The sequence below is a fragment of the Urocampus carinirostris genome, chromosome 2 (genome assembly GCF_059441175.1).
Source record: "Urocampus carinirostris isolate Australia breed hairy pipefish chromosome 2, RoL_Ucar_1.0, whole genome shotgun sequence".
Lineage (NCBI taxonomy): Eukaryota > Metazoa > Chordata > Actinopteri > Syngnathiformes > Syngnathidae > Urocampus > Urocampus carinirostris.
This window is the reverse complement of record NC_142350.1, coordinates 66,230,502-66,243,457: the sequence shown is the minus strand read 5'-3', so window position 1 is coordinate 66,243,457 and position 12,956 is coordinate 66,230,502. Positions and strand designations below refer to the sequence as shown.

Genomic DNA, 12,956 nt, shown 5'->3' with positions numbered 1-12,956 from the left:
GGCTTTTATTTTCATTTTGTTTTATGATCGTTTTGCCGGAGATCAAAGCCAGGAGAGAAAGCTTACCACGTGTTGTGAGTCATCATTTGATTCATATTTAGTTTCTTTTGTCTTTTATTAGCGTATTTGCTATCGGAGTAATCCAAAAGTCATTGAAAGTAATCCAGTTAAAGTAACCCTACCCAACCCTGGTGGTGAGATACATGATTGCACAGCAGAACCTCTAAAGTCAAACGTCATATTTCCTTCAAATTCGCACTGCATTTCCATATTCCTTTCAAAAAAATTAAGCAGTACCTTTTGATGCCAAAGGGTGGCGGTAAAGAGTTCATTTTAAATCCGACCTGTTCTTCTTCTGACTATAAACATATATATTTTTAAATTTGGATGAAAAATAAAAATGTCTGACAAGACCGTGGAGGTTTGTGGTTAAAGTAAACTTGTACCTAAAATATTTTTTTATCCTCATTGTAAAATGTGAAACTGGAGTGACATGTCCAATTTTGTTTGTTCAAACCATTTTGTAACAATGATAACAAAGGTATATTCTATTCTATTCTAAAAGCAACTCCTGCTGGTGTTTTTAAGGATTCTAGGAATGTAATGAAATTGTCAAACACGTGTTACTATATTGATTTTAGCAACGGTTGATATTATCAAATTCATTGGCGCCAACTGATTGGCTCTCTGCCACTTTTTAAACCCCCGTCTTTCTGTCACTCGTTGTCAGTCCGTCTGCGAACCTCAGCTCACGCTAGGCAAGCTTTTCGACCCTGACTCTCTCCTGTTCTGGTTCCATCTGACCCATTTTCTGATATCGACCACGTTTTTGCTTCTTTCCCGGCTACTGACTCGTTTTTTTCCGTTCCTGACACTGCTATCGCTCACCACCGAAGTTCCATTGAGCAACCTACTCCCCGCGACCAGCGATCTCCGAATCGTCTGTGCATTCCTTTCCCTTCTTCCCAATAAAACTGTGAGAAACGTTACGCAAGTGGGTTCTGTCCCCGTTCTGGTCCTGACAGTATGGACCGACCAAACAGGTCTGACAGGACAGAGTTTAAATCCTGACAGGGAGCCAATCTGTCAACAAGCTGCGGGTGGCGCCACACGGGCGGGGCCAATTGGGCGCCATGGCAACTGTGACACACGGGCGGGGCCAATTGGGCGCCATGGCAACCGTGACATCAAATAACCATCAGAATTAGTATCCAGTTGATCGTTTTAATTCCATTTTTTTAGTGTTTTGGGGGACTTTGGAAATTCTGCTGTTTTAATAAAGACATTCTAATAAAAAACGATTCCAAGCATGGATAAAAGAGGTTCTTCTTGTGTATCCTTCCTCACATGCTCATGGTCACCTGGATAAACTGGAAAAGGGAGAAAGGCTGAGTTATTACATGTACTGCAAGCTGATTTATTTGCAATTTTCTTATTTCAAATGTAAATTAATATCGCACACGCCTTTTATGTACAAAATGAGGAAATTATTGTACTTTTTATCCTTATTATAGCACATATTTGCATCATGCTTGGACAAAATACACATAGGTGTTGTTCTGCCCTTGCAATTTTTGGCCGCTAGATGGCAACATGACCTCGGTTTAGACCAGGGGTCTCCAACGTTTTTGAGGCCGAGGGCGCGGAAAACACAAAGAGCACCTTAATAACGCGTCACGAGAGGTTTCATCTAATTAATAATATACAGAAACTATTTGGCCCCCTTGAACTTTGTGACATTTTGCCACATTTCAGACTTCTAGATATGAAACTGTCATTTCTTGTGAAGCATCAACAATAAGTGGAAACACACTTTATTGGATCAGTTTTCTCCTCGTATGAGCTGAAAGTTTAGGGGGATGGCCCGATCTTGGTCGATTTGCAGTGGACCGATACTCCTTCCATTTCAATATTATTGCTTGCACAGTGCTCCTTGGGATGTTTAAAGCTTGGGAAATCATTTGTATCCAAACCTAGCTTTAAACTTCTCCACAACGGTATCTCGGACCTTTCTGGTGTGTTCCTCGTTCTTCATGATGCTTTCTGCGCTTTAAACAGACGTCTGAGACGATCACAGTGCAGGTGCATTTATACAGAGACTTGATTACACACAGGTGGATTGCATTTATCTTTGTTAGTCATTTAGATCAACATTGAATCATTCAGAGATCCTCACTGAACTTCTGAACAGTTTGCTGCACTGAAAATAAAGGGGCTGAATCATTTTGCACACTCACTTTTTCGTTTTTTATTTGTTAAAAAAGTTGGAAATATCCAATAAAGTGTGTTCCACTTCGTGATTGTTGATGCTTCACAAGAAATGACAGTTTTCTATCTTGATGTTTGAAGTCTGAAATGTGGCAAAAGGTCAAAGTTGAAGGGGGCCGCATAGTTTTGCAAGCCACTGCAAATTTCTATCCTACTGATATTTTATGTGAGAAATGATTTGTAATGATTAATAATTATTCGGAATGACTCAACAAGGTAGGAAACGGATTCAAGTCATGTTTATTTGTGACAACCTTAATCACAGAGTTATGATTATGACACCATCCCCTGATCTAAAACCTACATGAGGGCAAGGAAAATCTCAAAAACCTCAGGAAAATGAAGAAACCTTGAGGAGGGACGGCACACGAGGTCATACCCCTTCCAGGATGCAAAAGATGTTGCATTAACAAACAATAAAATTAAAAATAAAATATAAAATCATTAAAGTATAAAACAAAATAATATAAAAAGGATGACCAGGTCGCAATGGATGGAAGCATCAACACGGTCAATGAATAACACCAATTACACCAATGCACACCAAGCACACTCCCCTCTGTAAAACCTCAGTGAACATTTTGTTTGCAAGTTTTTGTGACATTTTCACAAAAAACTCTGCTTGTTACTTTTTTTGAAACCGTTATTTACGACAAAAAAAATGAAGGTCAAAATGAGCCTCAATGATCTTAAGTAACTGCGGTTGGGCGACAAGTTTAAAGTGGTGTGTATGTTGATTTGGGACACAGGTTCTGGCATTATTATTTTTTGCAGAAATTTAATCAAATCAATTAACATTACACCGTGAAATAAAATACGGTGGAATTTTTTTGTCGAGAGGTGGTTTGGCAGTTTTGTTAAATTTTGTCTTAAAATTTACAGTGTGGCTATCTAACATAAGAAATTCCAAATATTTGGCTATTATAGCTCTTATATAAATGTCTAGATGTCTAGATAGATGTCTGGATGTCTGGATGTCGGGATAGATGTTTAGATGTCTAGATAGAAAGATGTCTAGATGTCGAGAGATAGATGTCGAGATGTCTACATAGATGTCTAGATAGATATATGTCTAGAGAGAAAAATATATGTCTAGATAGATGTCTAGATAGATAGATATATGTCTAGATAGATGTCTAGATAGATAGATATATGTCTAGATAGATGTCTAGATAGATATATGTCTAGAGAGATAGATATATGTCTAGATAGATGTCTAGATAGATAGATGTCTAGATAGATGTCTAGATAGATAATGTCTAGATGTCTAGATAGATGTCTAGATAGATGTCTAGATGGATAGATAGATGTCTAGATGGATAGATAGATGTCTAGATAGATAGATAAATAAATAGATAGATACTGTGGAATGCTCTTCCCCCTGAGATTTGATCTGCAACCTCAGTGGAAATGTTTAAATCTAGAATTTAAACACACTTCTATTCTATAGCATATGAATAATCTAGATTTTATGCTGACAATATATTTCTGTTATTTGTTATGGTCATCCTGGACGCGGGCTTACTTCATGTGAGGTCCCTTCTCAAAGTTTCTTCATTTTCCTCATGTTGAGGTTTTTTAGCTTTTCATGCCGGTTTTAGATCAGGGGATGGTGTCATTATAGTCTGTAATTTGCAATAGTCTGTATTCTGTGCAGCCATTCAGACTTCTTTTGATTATAGGGTAGGCTTATAAACATGACTTGATGTAACTTGACTGAAGTTTTTGAGTTTTCTTTTGCCCTCATGTAGGTTTTAGATCAGGGGATGGTGTCATAATAGTCTGTAGTTTGCAATAATCTTTGGTCTGTGCAGCCCTTTGAGACTCTTTGTGATTAAGGGCGTCTCAAATAAACAGGACTTGACTTGACTTGAGGTTTTTGAGTTTTTCCTTGCCCTCATGTAGGTTTTAGATCAGGGGATGGTGTCATAATGGTCTATGCAGCCCTTTGAGACTCCCTGTGATCTAGGACGTCATAAATAATCATAACTTGACCTGTTCAAACGATAAAACAGCCCGCTTACATCATCGTAGTTGAAGTTAGCGTTGCCGTTTCGAGATGTGTCACGGCGCTGGAAATGATCTGAAAGGACAGACAAAAATAAGGACAATTTTGTCACCAAGTGATTGTTATGAAATCCAAGACGCGTCGATGAGTTTCTCTCACCGGTCAATCCGCGGAGTCGAACGCAACAGCTCACAAAATCGTCAAAGGGGATTCTTCCGTTGAAACTGTAGCGCTTCATTATCATGTTCATGGCATTGGGGCTCAGGTTGTAACCTAACACATGGTAAATCATCACAAAAGGTACAGAGATGACATTATTTATGTAACCGCCAGGGTTGGGTAGGGTTACTTTAACTGGATTACTTTCAATGACTTTTGGATTACTCCAATACCAAATATGCTAATAAAAGACAAAATAAACCAAATAGGAATGAAATGACTCCATTTTGTGCAGGCTTGGGGAGTAACGGAATACATGGAACGGCAAAAATGATGTTTGGATTTATTTTCATTTTGTTTCTGTCGCATTTTATGTTCGTTTTGCCGGAGATCAAAGCCAGGAGAGAAAGCTTACCACGTGTTGGGAGTCATCATTTAATTTCTATTTAGTTTCTTTTGTCTTTTATTAGCATATTTGGTATTGGAGTCATCCAAAAGTCATTGAAAGTAATCCAGTTAAAGTAACCCTACCCAACCCTGGTAACCGCGGTGTACCTGTCCCACCAAAGATCGTGTCTTACCGTTGGCAGCTCTTTGTAGACCTAAAAAAACCCCACCCCACCCCCCTTTCCTGTCGCAAAGTCTAAAGCCAAACCAAACCTTACCCCATACCAGCAGGTGGCACTGTTGGACTCATCATTGCAGGACACTTATACAGAAACTATACAACATATTTCAGCAGGGATTTCAATAAAACAAAAGTTATTATTACACCCGTTACATTTACACCTTGACACACTTCCTTCCCACTCGTTTGATTTGCTATCTATAGCAGTTTTTTCCAACCTTTTTTGAGCCAAGGCACACTTTTCGCATTCAAAAATATCGAGGCGTGCTGACGGTTGATTTATTTAAAAAATGATTCCATTCTCAGTTTATTTTTAAAGCGACATTTTGAAATCTTCCTTATAGTTTGTGGTCAACGTGCCTCAGGAAGTAATACAGGGGAATCGTTTTGGTTAATAATTTTGCTGTATTGTGGGATTTTATTACATCTTTAACCTGTTTTTCAAGTTTTACTGTAATATGATTCGGTGTTCTGGTTTGCCCGCGTCCCTGCGTCCTAGACGCATCATTTTTGCTGGGGACGCATCGTGTCAAATCATCGTGCGTCCCCGGGACGCAACTTTTTTGACACAGAATTGTCATTATTACCCGATTACGTTTGTTTTTAAGCAAAGATTTACCGCACTCCAAACTTTTCGTCAGGCAGATCCGGCAGATGTTGTTTTGGTCTCGCGGTTCGAGTGTTCGTCTGCACGCCGATCTCGAGTTGTGTAGTGAAAAGTCCGTCTCTTTTTAGAGAACCGGCTTTTTCGGCTCAACTCATTAAAGAGCCGGTTCTCAAACGGCTCACTTGCTTTGATGCATTAAATTACGAATGATTATGTTGTATAAAGATTTTAAGAAAAAAAAGGAAGTATAAAAGGAGAAAATGAAAAAAAAAGAGGAAAAAAAGGTTTGTGGTTATCCCTTTAATCGGTATATTACCAACAATAATTTGATGCAGAATATGAATTAATGATTTGATGATTAAAACTGAATGAATATATAGATTATATATTTGTCACCGATTTACAATTTCAACCTCGATAAGACTAAATTTTGGGGACGCATAGATCTCTGTTGGGACCCATTGATTCTTGAGCATGCCAGTCCCCGGGACCCATCACTTTTCACAGCTCAAATGAACACTGAGGATTTTGTTTTTTCCCCATAAAAATCAGAAATACATAGAAAGCGCAAAAAAAAATTCTTTTTCTTAAAAGCGTAGAATAACAAGATAATAATTGAACAGCCCGAGAAGAAAGATTCAAAAGAAGCCAACAAAATGTATGACGCTACAAAACGTAAACGTACATTAAAAGCATCGTGGAAAGAGGAGTTCACGTGGCTTGTAGCAAACATTACATGAATGAAGAGGAGTAATTACAGGTACATACTGATGGCAGATGGAAAACAGCCATGTCATATCCATGCAACGAATGTTATAAGTAGATTTATAATAAACTTAATTTGAAAGTGTTGTTCTGTTATATATTCTGATGATCAATCATTAATACTTTGCAACAACGGGGTTTTTTTCGCGACAAGTCGAAAAATGGGGCAGGCAAATTTTCAGAGTTGTCTGCCCTGGTGTCCTGTAACTTTTTGTCATGAGTTTCAGACACTGTCTAGAGTCTTTAACAACGCTGAGAAAGGAATTTCAGCCCACTCTTATTGGCCAAACGGTTTAATCTGCCATATTCAAGGGTTTTCTAGCATTAACTTCCCATTTAAGGTCACACCACAGCATCTCAATTGGGTTTTAAATCTAGACTTGACTTGGCCACTACAGAACTTTCATTTCGTTTTTGTTTTTTTATCCCTTTCAGACGTGGATTTGGCTTGTGTGTTTCAGACCGTTGTCCTGCTGCATAATCCTAGATCGCTTGAGTCTCAGAGCACCAACTATCGTTCTCCTTCAGGATCTTCTGCTACATACCAGGATTCATTCAATAACCACGGCAAATTGTCCTGATTTCTAAGACCATCACACTGCCACCACCATGCTTTACAGTTGGCATGTTTTTTGTCAAATGCTGTGCCATTTTTACTCCATTTGCATGAGCTGGAGCCCTTACACAAAATGTAAAATTGGCGCAACATTTGATAAGAAACATGATGCCAACTGTAAAGCATGGTGGTGGCAATGTGATGGGCTGGGGCTGCTGACCAGGACAACTTGCTGTGTTTCTCGGAATCATGAATTTTGAGGTCTACCAGAAGATCATGAAGGAGAACATCCAGTCATCAGTTTGTGTGTTCAGACTTAAGCGCTCTTGGATCATGCAGCAGGACAACGATCTGAAACAAGTCCACCCCAGAATAGCAAAAAATGAAGAAGAAGGCTTTGGAGTGGCCAAATCAAAGTATGGATTTAAATCCAATTGAAATGCTGTGATGTGACCATAAACGGTTAGTTCATGCTAGAAAACCATCCAACAAGGGATTTGAGACACATTTGCAAAGAAGAATGGGCCAAAATTTCCTCACAGCGTTGTAAAAAGACTCATTACCAACAATCGTAAATGTTTGATTTCTGTTAATGCTGCCAAAGGTGGCTAATAGTTTCAGGGGGCAAAGATTTTTGCACACAGGGCCAGATAAGTTAAATATTTTTTGCGCTTTAATAAATGGAATCGGGGCGGCACAGTGGTTAGTGCGTCACAGTTCTGAGGTCATGGGTTCAAATCCAGCTACCGGACTTCCTGAGCAGAGTTTGTAAGTTCTCCCCGTGCTTGCGTGGGTTTCCTCCCACATTCCAAAAACATGCATGTCAGGTTAATTGGCTGGTCCAAATTGTCCCTAGGTGTAAATGAGCAAGTGAGTTGTCTGTCCCTGTGTGCCCTGTGATTGGCTGGCAACTAATTCAGGGTGTCCCCTGCCCACTGCCCGAAGATAGCTGGGATGGGCTCCAGTACCCCCGCGACCCTACTGAGGATAAGCGGTGCATATAATGGATGGATGGATGGATAAATGGAATGGACATTTCAGAACTGCATTATGTATTCCCTTGGGTTGTCTCTGTAAGAAATTTAAATTGGTTTGATGAACTGAAACCTTTGTGAGTGATACATATGCAAAAAACACAAAAAACAGGAAGGGTGTGAATACTTTTGCATACCCAAAGATTTGATGGCCTGTTGCATCTCCTGGCCCTCCACCGTGCCGCTGCGGTCTCGGTCGAAGGACATGAAAATGTTCTTCCAGGCGTTGAGCGCCTGCCACAAGTCTTTGAACTCGGCGAAGCCCATCGTCCCCGACATGTCTCGCTTACGCGCTTCAGTCAAGGACACCGCCGTGGTTATTTTTCGCTCCTGAAAAAGTGCTTACCCTCAGGAAGGATACGTCCAACATGTTGATCATCAGTCTGCACGTGTCCATGTTGAAGGCTTTGTGAAAAAATGGGAAAGACAGTAAAAACATTTTGATAAGTTTGATACGTTTTTAGAAGCATTGTCCCTGAGTGCCAAAAGGTAAAAAACAAAGATTTTTGTCCACACATCATTTCCTAGTGCTGCTTCCTGTATCCAGCGTTTGAGAGTGTGTAGGCGGCCCCCGATTGGGCATAACAAAGCAGTGTGGTTATAAAAGTGAATATATAAAAAAACGACAGACTGAAGCTTCAACATAGCTCTTTCTAAAAAGATGACGTCAGGGCAGAGAGGGTTGACGTTTTGTGCACGTCCGCAGGTTTCGCTTGTTCAATTAAGGCGATGCAAATTATACGTTTGTTAGCGAGCTGGCAAGAGCTTGGAATCACCTTTATTGGAGCAGAGAAACTACAAAAACTAGGTAGGACATGTGGCACTAGAGCCCAGGTTTGGTTTAGATATTGGAGGTATCACAGATGCAAAAAACCACCCTAGTGGAAGTTTTACTTGAATTGCATCCTTTCCAAAAAAGCTGTTTTTCTCAGAGGTTTTCTTGAAAACAAATAGTTTCAAGAAACCGAATTTTTAACTGTTGTTTACTAAACAATGCTAACAGCTAAAAACATACTTTTTCTAATGAAAGATGAGGGCTGAAGCCTTTTGACGTGTCCTTTGGCTTTATTACTACAGAACTAAATCTACTAACTAAATGAGACAAAATGGCAAAAAATGGCAAAAATATTTGAGAAAAAAATCTATCAATGAATAAGTTAAAATTGAAAACCAGCAAAATTTCGTTATTTTGACTAACATTGCACACTGTTGTTCGTTGTTTTAACTATTACACTGCGTCGCTATCGGCCAATGATGTTGCTGTTCATTGATTTCCACACCCCTTACAGATGAACTGCTTTTCATAACCTTGAAGATTTAAAAGAGAGATTTCAGGGGAGGGCTTTCAGAACAGGTTGGATTTCCTTATCTAAAGGCTTCTCTCCCTGTCCTCCTTGCCAGTTCAAAATCCAGCTATGTCTTCTCTCTTTATTATGAGTGTCTACTAGAACTTAAGCATATCATTTTTGGTCCTTTTCATTAAGTTTATAAAAACATTTTCTATGGAGAGAGTTTGTGCGTTGAGCCAACAAACAAGGAGTAAGATTCCTGAGTCGAACTAATTCGATTTCGTAGGAATGCGCGCGAGTGCTCAAATTCCACACAGGAAGGTCAAAGCAACCGCTTATCCACCGTACAGAAATGAAAGATACTGTTATTAAATTCTTACGCTGATAACTGCCGGAGATGCCAGACTGAGTGAGGCACCGCTGCAGCTCATCTGCAGAGATCTGGCCATCCTATTAAGACACATAACAAAACAGCGGATTAAATAATGCTTTCTTAAAGGGACAGTGTGTATTGTTTGACCAAGAGATGCTGGTGTATTACATAATGTAGTGCAACTGAAAACAAATACTAAAAAGTAGAAGGAGGAATAAAAACTGTGGAGACTCAAAGTGACCGCAACATTTTACTTCTCAATGTTTTGTCAAGTCTTTTTGAGGTTTATGGATACCCGTAGCAGCAAGATGACAGACAATCATATCAGTGCCATTCGGTTGAGCCTCATGTTATGTAAAATACAAATTCCTCCAACAAAATGCAAGTTGATATGATAGGCATAGAATACATGAGTTATTTTTCAAATAAATATAGTTGTTTTTTTTAAATCAATGAAGTTTTCTTGACCAGAAAGAGATGCTAAATAATACAAACTGTCCCTTTAAAGTAACATTTTCTATTTCAATTTGCACGGACAATAAAGACAATTCAATCCACTCACTTGCCCGGCGACTGCCACAAAATATCCATAGAGAGGGTCTTGCTGCTGCTACAGAAAACACAATTGAAAAAACTTTGTACCATATGCATATGTATTAAGTAGTAACAAGTATCATTTACTCCAGTAGTAAGTACACTTACTTGAGTAAGTTGAGACATTTTGAATTTCTAGCAGTATTTTTAAATCACTATTTACTTTTACTTGAGTAGATTTGTGAAGAAGAAAGTGTACTCTTACTTCGCTACATTAGGCTACATCGAAGCCGTTTGTTAAATCCCATCCTTCTAAGTCCGCTTCTGTCTCTGCTAAGGCACATTTATTTTGTTAGAGACAAATACATTTAAATTGTGATTTTTATTTTATTACATTTTTTTCATATTTTTCTGTTTGTTAATAGATATTTGTACCTGTTCTGTCTCATGTTCAGGGAATTACTTTCTAAAAAAAGAGAAAGTAAATGCTGCCACCTATCGGTGTGGATGAATGTTACTGTGGGATGATTATGGCAAAAAACTATGTTTTATTTAAAAACTGAGGGATTGTAAACCTTTTACTATAAAGGATTTTATACAAGTTACAATTATTGAATGCAATGAAGAAGGAGGTAGAGCGCTCGTCTTGGGATCAAGGGATCCCAGTTCGAATCCCCGGCTCGTCCGTGTCGAAGTGTCTTTGGGTGAGACACTGAACCACTAATACCCCCAATAAGCAGGTTAGCGCCTTACATGGCTGCAAGGCCGCTATTGGGAAATGTGGAGCACATTGTAAAGCGCTTTGGGAAGTCTTGACTTGAAAAGCGCTATATAAATGCATATCATTTCATTTCATTTTTCACAGAGAAGGCTTAAGTTCAATGACCGGTTACGCCGTTCCGAATGCGAATGTTTTGTTTAGTCCTGTTGACAACAGGACGCTGACGGAGAAGGCCAGGCCCTGATTTGATAATCAGCACTTCCCGGCTCAAGAGGGGCCTTCGTAACGCACCGGTCCAGACGAGGTGGCGACGAGGTGGAGCCCACATGGGCGTTCCTGGCCCGCCCATGGGGGCGGCCGACACGCCAGCGTGGGAGAAAGGCGTGAGCTGAGAAGAAGAACTTCAGAAGATCGGAGAATGAGAGGGACAGTCGAAAAGGTGGCTCGAGCAAGCCTCCAGCGACAATAATTCGGCTAATTCGATGGAATTCACTTAGTTTATTATTTAAGATATTAAATCTGCCCCCGTGTGAGAATGCCGGTCTCTTGTTAATTTTCTCAAAAAGGTGAATGAAGGTTATGTTTGGTTAATGGAGTCAGATAACTAATTTGAAAAAATTGGTAAACTGTACATTTTAATAGTTTAATTCCAAACAATACAAATAAAACAAGAATAAAATTTTAAATTTGGGTAATTTCCTGTGGCACACTAGTCTCACGGCACACTAGTGGAACACTGGTTGAAAAACACTGATTTAGATAACTACCTATTACTTCTTCTTGAGTCAAATATTTTGAAGTAAAAGTACTTTTACTTAAGTAATTTTTTGACTTCTATAATGGTGAAATACATAATCACATACAAAGTGTGTCAACGATAAAGCTGGTAAGTTGGAACAAGCTTATTGTTGATGACTTTTAAGGAGAAAATGAGGAAAATATACATAATAGTAGCATACTTTCGACCCAAAGTGGTTATTCATTTCCGGTAAAACATCGATTGAACGATATCATGAAAAACAAACTAGTGCCATTTTGTTTGATTTAATGCATTTTGTACGCAGAAGAATCTTGCAAGTTTCTACTTCCGCGAAGAACTCGCACACCCACCGAAAACCTTGCACTTTGGTCGAATGTTATGCTTTTTTTCCTCTCCCATTTGAGTCCCCTTACCGTTCCTCCGGGGGCAGCACCATATCCTGCAAAAGCCATGTTCGAACTCCTCCGAAATAAATACAAATTAATGTTGATTTGAACTTGGAAGAATATCTGCAGCCCCTCCCAGTGTTTTCTTTTTCTCCCCAATTTTTCCTCGCAGCGTTCGGTTTCAGCACTGCTCCGTACAGAACACGAGTGACGTCAGAGCACTGGAGCAGCCTGCTAACTAGTGTGCCTACGGGGCGGCCGTATTGGTCGGGTCATGAAGGCAATGTATTGTGATGCCCCTTGATGAGTAATCATGTACTCAGTTGCTAATTTCTATCTATCTATCTAGACATCTGGACATCTATCTATCTATCTAGACATCTATCTAGACATCTATCTAGACATCCACCTATCTTTCTAGACATCTATCTATTTCTATCTAGATATCTATCTATCTAGGCATCCATCTATCTATGTACCTATCAATCTATCTATCTATCTATCTATCTATCTATCCATCTATCTATGTACCTATCAATCTATCTATCTATCTATCTAGACATCTATTTCTATCTAGTTATCTATCTATCTAGCTATCTAGACATCCATCTATCTATCTATCTAGACATCCATCCATCTATCTAGACATCTATCTAGACATCTATCTATCTATCCAGCCATCTATCTATCTAGACATCCATCTATCTATGTACCTATCTATCTATATATATATCTAGACATATATCTATCTATCTAGACATCTATCTAGATATGTATCTATCTATCTAGACATCTATCTAGATATCTATCTATCTATCTATCTATCTATCTATCTATCTACCTATCAATCAATATCTATCAATCAATA

At 39.0% G+C, this 12,956-nt stretch overlaps 1 protein-coding gene across 1 annotated transcript; it reads right to left on the bottom strand.

The window, feature by feature from the left end:
- Nucleotides 1-105: 105 nt before the first annotated feature.
- Nucleotides 106-12,277, bottom strand: sri (sorcin). Its single transcript, XM_088327550.1, has 8 exons — nucleotides 12,116-12,277; nucleotides 10,250-10,297; nucleotides 9,695-9,764; nucleotides 8,387-8,430; nucleotides 8,163-8,310; nucleotides 4,436-4,549; nucleotides 4,293-4,351; nucleotides 106-1,370 (listed from the first exon to the last, which is right to left on the bottom strand). Exons 1-8 carry the CDS (start codon nucleotides 12,152-12,154, stop codon nucleotides 1,344-1,346), a joined length of 549 nt encoding a protein of 182 aa, XP_088183676.1. The 5' UTR covers nucleotides 12,155-12,277; the 3' UTR covers nucleotides 106-1,343.
- Between the last annotated feature and the right edge of the window lie 679 nt (nucleotides 12,278-12,956).

Excerpts from the sequence above, each read along its gene's own strand:
- sri (XM_088327550.1), bottom strand. The coding sequence starts at position 12,154 with ATGGCTTTTGCAGGATATGGTGCTGCCCCCGGAGGAACG. Across the intron at positions 10,298-12,115 it reads GTGCTGCCCCCGGAGGAACG|CAGCAGCAAGACCCTCTCTA; the intron begins GTAAGGGGACTC and ends TGTTTTCTGTAG. Across the intron at positions 8,311-8,386 it reads TGATGATCAACATGTTGGAC|CGAGACATGTCGGGGACGAT; the intron begins GTATCCTTCCTG and ends GAAGCGCGTAAG.